General features: G+C 41.9%; 1 protein-coding gene across 2 annotated transcripts in view; it reads right to left on the reverse strand.

The window, feature by feature from the left end:
• The window catches only part of ctnnd2a (catenin (cadherin-associated protein), delta 2a), a 239,891-nt gene that overhangs the window by 77,841 nt on the left and 146,120 nt on the right, over nucleotides 1-15,930 (reverse strand). For both annotated transcript variants that reach the window (XM_085362997.1, XM_085362996.1), the window contains exon 12: nucleotides 1,296-1,428. In XM_085362997.1, coding sequence (XP_085219123.1) covers nucleotides 1,296-1,428 — 133 coding nt within the window. The remainder of the gene's footprint in view (nucleotides 1-1,295; nucleotides 1,429-15,930) is intronic.

A 15,930-nucleotide genomic window follows, 5' to 3' on the forward strand; every position in this document is an offset into this window, starting at 1 on the left:
TTTAAGAAATACAGCTTAAGGCACATCTCACTGTGTTTCTTATTGCATCATATTTCACACACTGCATTGCTGTCATGTGCATTGTGCACATGTGGAAAAGTGGAAATGTATCTCGTGTTTGCAGAGAATATAAGTGTGTTTTTGTTTGATGTGATCCAAAGTACAGGCTGAATTCTCTTTTTGTGTAAACAGTGTTTAGCCACGCCTGGGACCCAAAGCATGACAATGAAACAGACTTGATGAAGCCAGGCCAAAGATTTCGCTGTCAACGCAATGTTTTTTCACCATTGTTGGACACCTCTATTCAGGCATAATTGGATCCATTATAAAAGACACGAGCACTTAGGTTTCTTTCAGAGCTGCATGGGTGAGGGGAAGGGAGAGGAATCAAGTGTGATGTTTTTGTATGGAAGTGTGATTGCATTTCTGTATCCCTGCGTGTGTCTTTGTGTGGGTGGGTAAGTGGGTTGATGTGAATGAAAATTAGCCGCGTGCATGTTTACATGTTTAATTGCCTTTGATTTGCAGAAGGTTAATATTAATTTTTCTGTTTTGTATTGTGTTATGTCTATTTGCATATGTGCACACATTGTGCTGACACACATCACTTTACATCTGTGCATGAATGAGCATTACAGTTATATGGGATCACTTTTCATTAGGCTGCAGTTGCAGCTATTGACTGCTTCCACTGAAATTAATTTCATATAGAAAAAACATGTCAATGTTCTCAACCGCGTGTACTTGTAAATTGATTCAGAGGTACTGTAGACTGTGGAGGGGTGTGTGAATTTGTGTCTGTTGAAGGAAGAGATGCAGATTTGAATGCATCTGCATGTGCCAATGCCACTGTTTTAGATTGCCACTAGCTTTATTAAAGGGTTTATTAGAGTGTTTCAAAGGGGCTTCACCGCAAAATTAGTTTTGAGAGGCAAACCTGCTGCTTCGGGACTAATTGAGCTTCATTACCTCAATAAATACAAGTCAGTAGAATGCACATCTTAAGAATGGTGATTGTGGCAAGCTTTATCAAGCAGAACATCAGTGTGAAACTGGTTAGCTATTGCATTATTTCTCAAAAGCATTCCTCTGAATAGGTTTGACAGCATCTTCTAGTCACAAATTATTCACCTGTTTTTTCAAACACATATTTTGATGGCTTTCATTATAAAAGTTACAATCATTCCCTTCTTTGCAACACTGATTTTAATCAAATTCTCACATGATACTAAACCTGCGCAACACACTGATAGACACAGACAAGGACATACATGTACGCACACGTATACACAAACCTCAGCTTTGATCTTGTTGTCTCCAAAACAGAGATGCTGTAGGTAGGCTGCAGCATTGGACTGCACCGATGGGAACTGGTGCTGTAACATCTGGATCACCTCTGGCAACTCTGGATCTCTCCACCCAAACTCTCTGCAGAATGACATACAGAGACACTTTTATTCCTTCAGCAGGTTAACAAAGTTTCTCACTGAAATGAAAATATTACCTAAAAGTAGTTCAATAAAATCAGAGACTTTTTTTCAGCCACAGATATTCAACCATGCATGTCAACGTTAATGCGGGATATAAAGAGAAAGTCAGATGGATCCAAAGGCAGAGCATGAATGAAAGAGAGAATTAAATGTCAAAATCCACTCTGCTCTGTTTTCAGTACAAGAAAACTCACTTCTAATGGGAGAAGGCTTTAGAAACTAAGCAACACAGTGGAACAAAAATGACACAGATCACCTGCTGAATGCCTAATTTGCTGAAATATCGTCATTTTCATCCAACACAAGTGCAGGAAATGAGAGAAAGTAAAGATAAGGCCACAAAGCTAAGCACGTGGCAATCATGAAAACTTTAATAAATGGATCAAAATCAACCACAAATGGTATTAGCATTTTAGCGTAATAAAAGACAAGCTGGATTTCCTTAGAATAACAGTAAATCTTTGAAACCTTTTGAGTTATTTCAGATGGATGATTTGGAGCATTGTCATAGCAACCATGTGTGACAATTTTTTGAGAGGTAACCAGCAAATGTGAAGATGCTAGGGATTATCATTTTGAAGGTCAAGCTGAAGGGCAACAGCTTATTTGTACATTTGTATGGATGCGACAAAATACGAGTTAATACAAATAAAGAGGATTTCGGCAGAAGCATGAAGCGATGCATGCAGAGAAATTTTTAGAAAGCTTATAAAAGGAATCAAAAAGTGTTGCTAACTGCACAGGACAGCATTTCTGCTGCCTGCTTGCTGTCTGCAGTTTCAGTTATTTCCTATACTTTCCACCACTGGAAGTTTATACTCTCATGAACACACTAGACAAAGTGAAATAAATGTTTTGTCCCTCGGTAATACACAGGAAATGGTCTCCTTTATTGTATTATCCCCCTCTGATAATTGTTTTGCTATGGCCCCCCAAATGAGGAAATTATGAGTGTGCGTGAAAGTGTGGGCGACTGGATATGTCTACACTCGTGCACGAGCATGTGCCGCCTCAATCCACCGTAATGTTTTCTCCAATAATCACTTTGTAAACTGTTTCTCTGTTGCTTCTTTCTCTCTGTGCTTTCAGAAAACTGCCAACTCTCAATGCGATCTGACGAAAACCTATGTTGAAATTTTGCGGCTCCCATCGATCATGATGTTTGAGGATTGATTTTGTTGTTTCTGGCTTCATGCTTACTGTTCTGTGGCAAACTGTGTCTCACCGTAATCCCCATCAAGCTATCGTGCAAACTGCTGATTTATTGTGCCTCCTAGCTCAGCCGACCCAAACATGAAAATGTGGTAAATATGGGACAATTGACCTGCCTGGGGAGTTAAACCTGATAGGGTAGAAGATTGTGTGTGCATCCATAGTTTTTGCTGCAGAAAATGAAGCCTCGACACAGCGCTCATCTCTGTCGGATCAAGTGAATGCACTCTATGAAACATCTGTGGAAAGCAGAGCATTCACAGGGAGTAAACATGGCTCTCAAAGATAAAGCAAGCTCCAGCATGGACGGCTGTTTATCTGCCGAATGATAAGTGTTCATTCAGCTGGAAAGCAGGACTGAAGGAGGGAGGTAGAGGACAGATAGAGAGAAGGAGGAAGAGGGAGGGATTCCCAAGGCATTTAGGGGATTTAGGAGGAGAGACCCCCAAACAACGTTCCTTAAATCACACAGTGAGATACCATCAGGGCAGTTTGTTTATGTGTGTAAGGGTGTGTGGCAAGATTAAGATAGCATCATGATGTGTGTTTATGAGGCCCTTGTTGCTTCCATGTCTGTTTGTGTGCATGAGTGTAATGGCAGGTGCATATATATTCTTTTGTGTCTATACTTCTGTGTACTGACGCCATATATATGTATCTGACTATATGCTATGTCACTGTATGTGTATGAGAGTGTGTGTCATCCATCCCCCTACAGCCTCCCAGTTCTGTCAGTGTAGTTAATAGAAAGCAGAGTGATCTGCTGATAAGATAAGCATCATGGCTCGACCATTAATTAAAAACCCCTGGTAGGGAGAGACAGTGAGAGGAACAGAGCAGAAGGGAGAAGGATAGAGAAGCGAAACCGCGAGGGAGGATAAGGAGTGAAAGTTAGGGGGGGAAACACTGAGCATTTGGGGGCAACTTTGAGTACAACAAGCGAGAGGAAGCTGACAGGAAAGGAAAAATAGGAAAAAAGAAAAAAGATGGAGAAAGAGGAAAACAACAGATGAGATGCCAGTCATGTCAACACAGGTGCTAATGAGAGCCATAGCCCTGGTAGATGCACCACAAGGCAACGTGCCAATGATGTGAAACAGCAGGATGGAAACAGCAGCCTGGAAAAGTAAAAACGGATCAAAGACGCGGTACCAACATAACTGCAAAAGCCACATTAAATACCCACACAGCTTTTAAGGAATCTGCACCACGATATGTTGCCACTTATGTGCCATATTCTTTATGTTACATTTTTATTATTTTTTTGCTTTGTGTGGTAATAAATGCCACACAGAACAATTTGTGGACTTTGCTCTTTTATACCCAGGCTGTGTGTTTTTGATATGACACACCAGTGGGTAGGGGAATAAATTAGGTGTCACTGCTGCAGCACAGAGTTTCATGTTCCTGGTTAGAGAGGTTACTTTGCCATTTCTTGAGGCATGCGGGGGTGTGTTGCAGTGAAATATTTTCAATGGAATCACTAGGTATGGCAGGAGAGCAGTATGACATGACTGTGAAAAAGGCAGGTGGCAAGGGAAGGAAGGGCGGAGGCAGAGACAGAGTGATATAACTGGGACAAAGGAAAAGACTGCTGTGTGATGGTAGGGCTTTGATGCACACACACATACACGAACATGCACACACACACACACGCACATACATTTGAGGGAGGCAAAGTGTGATAGAAGAGTACCACACATGAAAATACAAGGACTATCAAAGGATTTCTTTCTTTTTTTTAAACCTCTCTTCATCTCTCTCTCTTTTCATGTCTAGGTCTCATGAGACAGTTGAACTTCAGTCTGAAATCCCATCATGGCCATTAATAGACAGTATTCACACACACACACACACACACACACACACACACACACACACACACTATAACACAATATGCTTGACAATGTTGAATTTCACACTGATTGGCTGATGCTATATGAGGGGAAATAAATGAGTTGGAGAAGTTAAGTAATGCAAAGAGATCCACAAATTGACGGTTGCAATATTGAAACACATTCAGAGCCTGACACCTGTTTTCAAAAGTGTTGCAAATTCAACCAGGACTAAAATGTTTATGGTTTAAGATCAACAAGCTGTCACATCATGTCACTTTCATTTATTACCACTTCTATCCCATTTGAGGGCGTTTACAGCACACTGTCGTGGTGTTGTAGTTAATCTTATTCATCTGTCTGCACAACCTAATACGATGCATGATGTTTTACACAATTTTGAAATGATTTGGGTCTCCTAGTCCAGATCACATCCATCAGCGGTGCCCACAGTGCATCTAGAGTGACAGCTCCACACAGGAAGTCTGTCCCTCTGGCCTTAATCTGATTGGACAAGCCCTGTCATGTCTGATAACTGATTCGAGGGTCAGGAATGGACAAACTGGCAGTGTGCATACTAAAGCAGATGCTAATTAGGACCTGAACATCAATCTTCATCACTGTGTTAAGACAGAGGGAGGGCAGAGGGAAGGGGTAGTGTAGGAGAGAGAAGAGAGAAAAAGCAGTTACTATGAAGGACCTGAATAAGGTTGGCTATTGGTTTGGGGAGCAAATGATATTCTCTTCAACACTGAAGATCAAATTATTTAGCATTTTAGTAGACCAGACTATCTTCTTCCTGTCTTTTTCATTTTAATATTTTCCTGTTGACTGCCAATGGCTGTCAAAAGCCTAAAAGAGTGGTAAAAAATGTAGATACTTAAGTGTGAGTAAGTATTATTTTCCCCAGAACTGAACTAAGAGAGGTGTTATTTTATGCATTTTGCATCAATCTGTGTGTGTAAAAAAAGTGCTCCTCAGCACAGAGTGTACTACCCAAGGTAAATAAAAAAGAAAAAGAAAAAAAGACTTCAGCAGTTCGATAGACAAACAGATGCCCGAATAAGCTGCATGTGAGAGATGCACAAACAGTGGCTCTTAGTTCAATGGCAGCTCCTTTAATTAAGTGCAACTTAATTAAGATGCTATCCAGAGAAAATAGCCAGCACTGCTGATGTGAACGCTGCAAAGTTACATTTATGTTTCTCTTTGGACTTCAGACGCTCTCCCAGGGTGCTCAGACGGCACGCAGTCAGGTTCATGCCCTACTTCATGTTCTAAGTCAGTTTTCTGTTTGTTTGTTTAACATTAACGAGTTAATTGAATGTGAACAAACCTCAAGTGTCACTTTTTGTTCTGACATTTTTTGTTCCTTATTCCCAGCAGCATGCAGCATGATCGGTGATTGCCACGCACCTGTGCTGACTCTTGGGCTGAGCATATGGCCCGATTCGTAATGAGTGTGACTCTACGTAGAGTCACCCTGGAAACGTCCCTATATCGAGAGGTAAGCTAGAAATACGTGGGAAAGTTTCGGGATGCCCTTGTCCTCGTCCAACAGAAACAGGAACTTTCAAACAGCATACGTTGTGCTTTATCCCGCTATCAGATGCCCGTATTAGGATCATTAGGATGCACCTATTCCCCTTCAGTTTAAATGAGGAATCAATATATATTACATCCCTGAAATGCTCCAACTCATAATTGATTTCTTCTTTGTTGTTCATTATTATTAGAATACACGACAACCGAAATTGAAAAAAGAAACAACATATGAATCACATGTCATGTACAAACATGTGCAAAGTAACATACAATCGTACAAAATTTCCACAAAAGTAATTCTGTCTCGATTGAGACAGCCCTGAGGTAATCACATGAAACTCATATCTGTAAGTGTGTGGATTTTCTAGTTAGCCAATAAAAATCAATAAAAAAAACATACTGTAAAAGACCACGTGGCCTTAGGAGCAGTTGACATGGACCTTTTAAAACCACAGCACTTTCTACAGAATCAGAACGTTTGTGTTCTCCCCTGGCCTTTAATGGCTCTAGGCAATATAATGTGTTTTGCCCACATTCTTCTCGCCTGCTAAAAAATTCTCTGTGTAGACCTGGAAGAACCAAACAAAAGCCACAGCTCCAGCAAATGGGATCAATGAAAGGTGGGGGAAGAGAAAGGTTGAAGCCCATAACAGCTGAGCTGACAAATGAATGGATAGAGATAGATGGACTGAGCCTAAAATGAAGCCAATGCAGAAATAAACAGAAGCAAAAAAATCTGCCGTGAGTCAGCTACAATAAAAACACCTTATAGTGTGTCACCTTTCACCTCTATTCATGAAAACAGAAAAGTGAGCCATTAATTCCATACAAAGACAGGAAGAAATGGAGATAGGAGCACAAAATAGGAGACCATGAATACGAGCAGGAAAATCCAATGCAGATAATAATAAGTATGGACATAAGAATGAAAAGATTACTACTTTTCTCCAGCTCATCTCTACAGTTGGAGCTACGTGTGGTTTTTCTCGAGCTCCTTTCCTTCCCTTTGTCTCCACATACCGCCACACCTGTGTATCGCTCTCCTTCTCTCTGTCTGGAGGTTTTTTTCCTTTCTTTGTTTCATGCAGCAACCATCAGATGACAAGAAAAATCAATATGCTTTCTCTATGGCATCTTCCAGCTGGGAGTCTGGGGCTCAGGAGGTTGAATAGGACCGAGCAAAGAATTAAGTAAGAAGAATGAGCATTGCTGAGTGAGACCAGCTCACCTTGCATGGAACAGAGAAACAAATAATGATGGGAAAACAGCTAGTGATGAATGTATAGTTTGAAACTAACAAATCACAAATATAACTTTATTTTGTAAGTTTTTTATGAAACTAAAATAGCAAAAATTAAGATTAAGAGTCTGTAGAGACTAAGTAATGTTACAGTAATTAATTAAAGTATGGTGAACAGCAAGATTGTCATCAAAATCCTTAACGATTTTCGGGTGCGCTTCATCTATACTTCATATAAAAGAACTGTATCCAAGGAGCATTCAGATACAGTAAGAACGATGGTGTTAATGCTGGTTATTTTCTTTGTTCTTTCAGTGTATCGCTGTCCAATAAATGTTTCTGCTGCATGGTTAAATAAGTCGTTTTTTTTAGAGCAGATTACAAGAGTGTTTTTACACTTTGCTCTCTTTTTGTAATTTGATCTGGATAAGTATGGCCACTTGAAAATTAAAATGTAGAAAATGTCAACTGGGAGAGACTGTGTGCTTGCAGATATGTGTTTGTGAAGTTTGCATGGGTGAGGTTGTTGAAGGGGAACATTAGTGTGCAGGGCCACAGAGCGATTTGCCAGGGTAAGGAAAACACAAACGCCAGCACAAGTCCTTGCAATTAGCTGAACACACAGAATCGGAGGCATAATCGAATAGGGCATTAGGCTGACAGACAGGTGTTCATTTATTTACACGCCCAGAAAAGGGCGTGCACTCATGCACGTGCACAGCGTATTATACACACACTGTAAGTGAACAAAGGAGAGCGTTCACACGCACACAAACATCAATGCACGCAAGACATAACCACACAAGTGTGCACACTTGCAGATAGCACATGCATGATTGTGTGTCTTTGAATACACAAATATACGCTTCCTCATAACTACAAAGAGGAAAAAATACACACATGTTCACACGGCCATTATCCCGCATTTGCTGATCGGTAATTTTCAGCCCGGTGGTACTATTCCCCCGTTGCAGGGTGCAATTACTGGATGTTTACACAGCCAAACAATAGACCAGTGAAACATACTCTCAGTCAAACATTCATTAAATGGGCCAGTAGGTGCTGAGGTGACCTAGACCATTACACTGTATCGCACCACGCTCATTAAGATTGAGCTGTGTATTGTACTGTATCCGAACCAGGAGTCAGCCTTAATCTGATACCCTCATGACACTTTTCCAATTGGATAACGATATTGTTGTACTGTGATATACAATCTAACAACAGACTGTATGTAAAAGATGGAAGTCGATTAGAACAAACGAAGCATGTTAAATCTGTTTTTTTCTAATGGTCAGCAGAGTATGCCTGCTTTGGTTATGAGCAAACAAACAAAAACAAGTCACTGGTCTCAGTCGATATTTAAAGTCTTATTTAGCAAAATCTGGTGTTTTTTTTAAATTATGCTTCTAATTACAGTCAAAGGGGACATAAAGCAGGGTATGTTTACAGTAAGGTCATGTAAACAATTATGAGGTTTACCTTATAACTGGTAAGCTACGATTTGTTATATTGTTATTATTAGGGCCCGAGCACCGAGAGTGCGAAGGCCCTATTGTATCTGCTCCGTTTCTTATTATTATTATTATTATTATTATTATTAGGGCCCGAGCACTGATAGTGCGAAGGCCCTATTGTAATTGCTCCGTTTATTATTATTATTATTATTAGGGCCCGAGCACTGAGAGTGCGAAGGCCCTATTGTATCTGCTCCGTTTCTTATTAGGGCCCGAGCACTGATAGTGCGAAGGCCCTATTGTAATTGCTCCGTTTATTATTAGGGCCCGAGCACTGACAGTGCGAAGGCCCTATTGTAATTGCTCCGTTTATTATTATTATTATTATTATTATTATTCCGGCAAATGAATCGGCCTTTTCAGGGCCTAAACATGCTCGAAAACTCATGAAATTTTGCACACGCGTCAGGTCTGGTGAAAATTTACGTATTTTAATGTTCTCAGACATTGCCAGGGAAAATTAGCTCAGTAGCGCCACCTAGAAAAATGAAAAACGCGAGCCCCCGGTATGGGTATGACCTACATGTTTGAAAGTCGGTACACCTATATAACGTTCAGAGTCGAACAAAAAAGTCTATTATGGCAATGTCCTAAACCCAACAGGAAGTCCGCCATTTTGGATTGAAGGTGAGATTTTGGGTCTGATTTTACCGTTTCCATGCCTTGTACTTTAACGAACTCCTCCTTGGGATTTGGTCCTATAAACTTCAAATTTGGACAGTGTCAACTACACCCTTGTGCCATGTTAAATTGCGGAGCTTTTGAGTTTTCACAATACTATGAGGCCGTGACGCCATGGCGAATTTCGATGACTCGCCATGAAAATCTTATTGCCTCTCATTCTGTCATACATGTTCCGATCTGGACCAAACAGCACACATATGATAAGGCTCCACCCCTGAACATATTTCAACTGCCATATTTGACATCAAGGACAGCGCCACCTAGTGGGAACAGGAAATGTCATGTTTTACACTTTGGGGTACAGTATAGTGATGGGTGACATCTGCAGCCTCAAATTTCTCCAGGAAAGCCTTAAGGAGTTGGTCTTGGGTTACAGTGAAAACTGTGAGTTTTCGCGAAAGGGTGTGACCCCAGCAGCATGGCGAACTTTGATGTCACGCCATGAAGAAACAAATTAGTATAACTCAATGAAATCCAGTCTGATCAGTACCAGACTTTACAGGCATGATGTCAGACCCGCCCTGAACAGATTGATGTGCCCATTGTCGGAAATACGGACAGCGCCACCTAGTGGCAACAGGAAATGTCATGGCTTTAATTTTGTTGTACTGATTTTCACAGGTTCATTGTGGCCACCTCAAAAGCGGTGAATATCACCATCAGTCCCTCGTGATGCTTCAGTGCAAAGATTGTGACTTTAAACTGAACGGCGCACCCTGGTGGCAACGCCGTCCACCATGAAAGATGAAGTGGCTTTTGAGGGTCTTGGCAAGTTTATAGAGGCTTGAAATTTGGCACACACCTCCAATGTGATGAAGGCTTTGATGTCATGTGATCATTTTCATTGAATAGCGAGAAATGGCTCCACAGCGCCCCCTACAAACTTTCAAAATATCAGCCCCAGCTCTGTGTTTTATGTATGAGTCTGAAACCTGGTAAGCTTATAGGAGATATCAAGATGTACAAAAAAGTCTCTTGGAGCAATATCCCAAATCCAACAGGAAGTCAGCCATTTTAAAATTAATGTGCAATTTTGGCAACATTTTTCCCTCTTTTCAGGCACCGTTCTTTGACGAACTCCTCCAAGGGATTTCATCAGATTGATGCAATCTCCTGCGTGTGCAATCTAAAGACCTTTGTGATGTTAAATTGCGAAGCTTTTTACATTCAGGGAAACGGGGTGGTCATGGCGGCACGTGGAGTTTCAATCACTCGCCAAAAAGCAGTAATCTGCTGTCACTCAAAATAACAATGTCCAATCTCTCCCAAAGGTCGCAAGCGTGATGAGACTCGAGCTCGGAAATGTTTGTTATGCCATTTGTACATAATGGTTAGAGCGCCACCTGGTGGAACGACTAACTAATCATGAATGAATGAGTTGAAATGTTAGCTGGTGGTTAAATGCATGAATTCCATCAATGTGACATCAGATCGGAGATGCTGGTTTTACGTTTTCGGCGTGGCTCGACGCGCCGGGGGTGCGAGGGCCCTCATAACGCTGCTTGCAGCTTTAATTATTATTATTATTATTATTCCGGCAAATGAATCGGCCTTTTGAGGGCCTAAACATGCTCGAAAACTCTTGAAATTTTGCGCACGCGTCAGGTCTGGTGAAAATTTACGTATTTTAATGGTTTTACATATGAGCACTGGGAAATGGCTCTAGAGCGCCACCTATGCCTTGTTAAATGCAGCCCTACGACCACATCGTTTCAGCTACATGTATGAAATTTGGCACACATGTGTATCATGCCAAGACGAACAAAAAAGTCTGTGGGCCCATTGACGCAAACCCAACAGGAAGTCCGCCATTTGGAAGAGAAGGTGACATTTTGGCTCTAATTTTGCCATTTCCATGCCTCGAACTTTTTCGAACTCCTCCTTGGGATTTGGTCGTATAAGCTTCAAATTTGGACAGTGTCAACTACACCCTTGTGCCATGTTAAATTGCGGAGCTTTTGAGTTTTCACAATACTATGAGGCCGTGGCGCCATGGCGAATTTCGATGACTCGCCATGAAAATCTTATTGCCTCTCATTCTGTCATACATGTTCCGATCTGGACCAAAGAGCACACATATGATAAGGCTCCACCCCTGAACATATTTCAACTGCCATATTTGACATCAAGGACAGCGCCACCTAGTGGGAACAGGAAATGTCATGTTTTACACTTTGGGGTACAGTATAGTGAAGGGTGACATCTGCAGCCTCAAATTTCTCCAGGAAAGCCTTAAGGAGTTGGTCTTGGGTTACAGTGAAAACTGTGACTTTTCGCAAAAGGGTGTGACCCCAGCGGCATGGCGAACTTTGATGTCACGCCATGAAGAAACAAATTAGTATAACTCAATGAAATCCAGTCTGTTCAGTACCAGACTTTACAGGCATGATGTCAGACCCGCTCTGAACAGATTGATGTGCCCATTGTCGGGAATACGGACAGCGCCACCTAGTGGGAACAGGAAATGTCATGGCTTTAATTTTGTTGTACTGATTTTCACAGGTTCATCGTGGCCACCTCAAAAGCGGTGAATATCACCATCAGTCCCTTGTGATGCTTCAGTGCAAAAATTGTGACTTTAAACTGAACGGCGCACCCTGGTGGCAACGCGGTTCACCATGAAAGATGAAGTGGCTTTTGAGGGGCTTGGAAAGTTTATAGAGGCTTGAAATTTGGCACACACCTCCAATGTGATGAAGGCTTTGTTGTCATGTGATCATTTTCATTGAATAGCGCGAAATGGCTCCACAGCGCCCCCTACAATATTTCAAAACATCAGCCCTTGCTCTGTGTTTTATCTATGAGTCTGAAACCTGGTAAGCTTATGGAAGATATTAAGATGTACAAAAAAGTCTCTTGGAGCAATATCCCAAATCCAACAGGAAGTCAGCCATTTTAAAATTAATGTGTAATTTTGGCGACATTTTCCCCTCTTTTCAGGCACCGTACTTTGACGAACTCCTCCAAGGGATTTCATCATATTGGACCGATCTGAAGTTTGTGGAATCTAAAGACCTTTGTGATGTTAAATTGCGAAGCTTTTTACGTTCAGGGAAAAGGGGTGGTTATGGCGGCACTTAGAGTTTGAATCACTCGCCAAAAAGCAGTAATCTGCTGTCACTCAAAAACACAATATCCAATCTCTCCCAAAGGTCGCAGGCGTGATGAGACTCGAGCTCGGAAATGTTTGTTATGCCATTTGTACATAATGGTTAGAGCGCCACCTAGTGGAACGACTAACTAATCTTGAATGAATGAGTTGAAATGTTAGCTGGTGGTTAAATGCATGAATTCCATCAATGTGACATCAGATCGGAGGTGCTGGTTTTAGGTGTTGGGTGTGGCTCGACGTGCCGGGGGTGCGAGGGCCCTCATAACGCTGCTTGCAGCTTTAATTAGGGCCCGAGCACTGAGAGTGCGAAGGCCCTATTGTATCTGCTCCGTTTCTTATTATTATTATTATTATTATTATTATTATTCAGGCAAAACAAGGGCCTTTTTGAGGGCCTAAACATGCTCAAAAACTCATGAAATTTTGCACACATGCCAGGTCTGGTGAAAAATTTTGTATTTTAATGGTTTTACTTATGAGCACTGGGAAATGGCTCTAGAGCGCCACCTATGCCTTGTTAAATGCAGCCCTACGACCACATGGTTTGAGCTACATGTATGAAATTTGGCACACATGTGTATCATTCCAAGACGAACAAAAAAGTCTGTGGGCCCATTGACGCAAACCCAACAGGAAGTCCGCCACTTGGAAGAGAAGGTGACATTTTGGCTCTAATTTTGCCATTTCCATGCCTCGAACTTTAACGAACTCCTCCTTGGGATTTGGTCCTATAAACTTCAAATTTGGACAGTGTCAACTACACCCTTGTGCCATGTTAAATTGCGGAGCTTTTGAGTTTTCACAATACCATGAGGCCGTGGCGCCATGGCGAATTTCGATGACTCGCCAAGAAAATCTTATTGCCTCTCATTTTGTCATACATTTTCTGACCTTGACCAAAGAGCACACATATGATAAGGCTCCACCCCTGAACACATTTCAAGTGCCATATTTGACATAAGGGCCAGCGCCACCTAGTGGGAACAGGAAATGTCATGTTTTACACTTTGGGGTACAGTATTGTGATGGGTGACATCTGCAGCCTCATATTTCTCCAGGAAAGCCTTAAGGAGTTGGTCTTGGGGTACAGTGAAAACTGTGAGTTTTCGCGAAAGGGTGTGACCCCAGCAGCATGGCGAACTTTGATGTCTCGCCATGAAGAAACAAATTAGTATAACTCAATGAAATCCAGTCTGATCAGTACCAGACTTTAAAGGCGTGATGTCAGACCCGCCCTGAACAGATTGATGTGCCCATTGTCAGGAATATGAAGAGCGCCACCTAGTGGGAACAGGAAATGTCATGTCTTACACTTTGTTGTACTGATTTTCACAGGTTCATCGTGGCCACCTCAAAAGCGGTGAATATCAACATCAGTCCCTCGTGATGTTTCAGTGCAAAAATTGTGACTTTAAACTGAACGGCGCACCCTGGTGGCAACGCGGTCCACCATGAAAGATGAAGTGGCTTTTGAGGGGCTTGGAAAGTATATAGAGGCCTTAAATTTAGCACACACCTCCAAACGGATGAAGGCTTTGTTGTCATGTGATCATTTTCATTGAATAGCGCGAAATGGCTCCACAGCGCCCCCTACAAAATTTCAAAACATCAGCCCCAGCTCTGTGTTTCATCTATGAGTCTGAAACCTGGTAGGCTTATAGGAGATATCAAGATGTACAAAAAAGTCTCTTGGAGCAATATCCCAAATCCAACAGGAAGTCAGCCATTTTAAAATTAATGTGTAATTTTGGCGACATTTTCCCCTCTTTTCAGGCTTCATACTTTGACGAACTCCTCCAAGGGATTTCATCATATTGAACCATTCTCCAGTGTGTGGAATCTAAAGACCTTTGTGATGTTAAATTGCGAAGCTTTTTACGTCCAAGGAAACGGGGTGGTCATGGCGGCACGTGGAGTTTCAATCACTCGCCAAAAAGCAGTAATATGCTGTCACTCAAAGACACAAAGTCCAATCTCTCCCAAAGGTCGCAGGCGTGATGAGACTCGAGCTCGGAAATGTTTGTTATGCCCTTTGTCTATAATGGTTAGAGCGCCACCTAGTGGGACGACTATACTCATGGTTGAACCAAATGAAATGTTAACTGGTGGTTAAATGCATGAATTCCATCAATGTGACATCAGATCGGACGTGCTGGTTTCAGGTGTTGGGCATGGCTCGACACGCCGGGGGTGCGAGGGCCCTCATAACGCTGCTTGCAGCTTTAATTATTATTATTATTATTCACCCCAAACAAGGGCCTTTTTGAGGGCCTAAACATGCTCAAAAACTCGTGAAATTTTGCACACATGCCAGGTTTGGTGAAAAATTTTGTATTTTAATGGTTTTACATATGAGCACTGGGAAATGGCTCTACAGCGCCACCTATGCCTTGTTAAATGCAGCCCTACGACCACATCGTTTGAGCTACATGTATGAAATTTGGCACACATGTGTATCATGCCAAGACGAACAAAAAAGTCTGGGGGCCCATTGACGCAAACCCAACAGGAAGTCCGCCATTTGGAAGAGAAGGTGACATTTTGGCTCTAATTTTGCCATTTCCATGCCTCGAACTTTAACGAACTCCTCCTTGGGATTTGGTCCTATAAGCTTCAAATTTGGACAGTGTCAACTACACCCTTGTGCCATGTTAAATTGCGGAGCTTTTGAGTTTTCACAATAGTATGAGGCCGTGGCGCCATGGCGAATTTTGATGACTCGCCATGAAAATCTTATTGCCTCTCATTCTGTCATACATGTTCCGATCTGGACCAAAGAGCACACATATGATAAGGCTCCACCCCTGAACATATTTCAACTGCCATATTTGACATCAAGGACAGCGCCACCTAGTGGGAACAGGAAATGTCATGTTTTACACTTTGGGGTACAGTATTGTGATGGGTGACATCTGCAGCCTCAAATTTCTCCAGGAAAGCCTTAAGGAGTTGGTCTTGGGTTACATTGAAAACTGTGACTTTTCACGAAAGGGTGTGACCCCAGCAGCATGGCGAACTTTGATGTCACGCCATGAAGAAACAAATTAGTATAACTCAATGAAATCCAGTCTGATCAGTACCAGACTTTACAGGCATGATGTCAGACCCGCCCTGAACAGATTGATATGCCCATTGTCGGAAATACGGACAGCGCCACCTAGTGGCAACAGGAAATGTCATGGCTTTAACTTTGTTGTACTGATTTTCACAGGTTGATCGTGGCCACCTCAAAAGCGGTGAATATCACCATCAGTCCCTCGTGATGCTTCAGTGCAAAAATTGTGACTTTAAACTG

Source organism: Diplotaxodon limnothrissa, linkage group LG9 (assembly GCF_057381915.1).
Source record: "Diplotaxodon limnothrissa isolate DT_005_m linkage group LG9, D_limnothrissa_male_GT1.1, whole genome shotgun sequence".
Taxonomy (NCBI): domain Eukaryota; kingdom Metazoa; phylum Chordata; class Actinopteri; order Cichliformes; family Cichlidae; genus Diplotaxodon; species Diplotaxodon limnothrissa.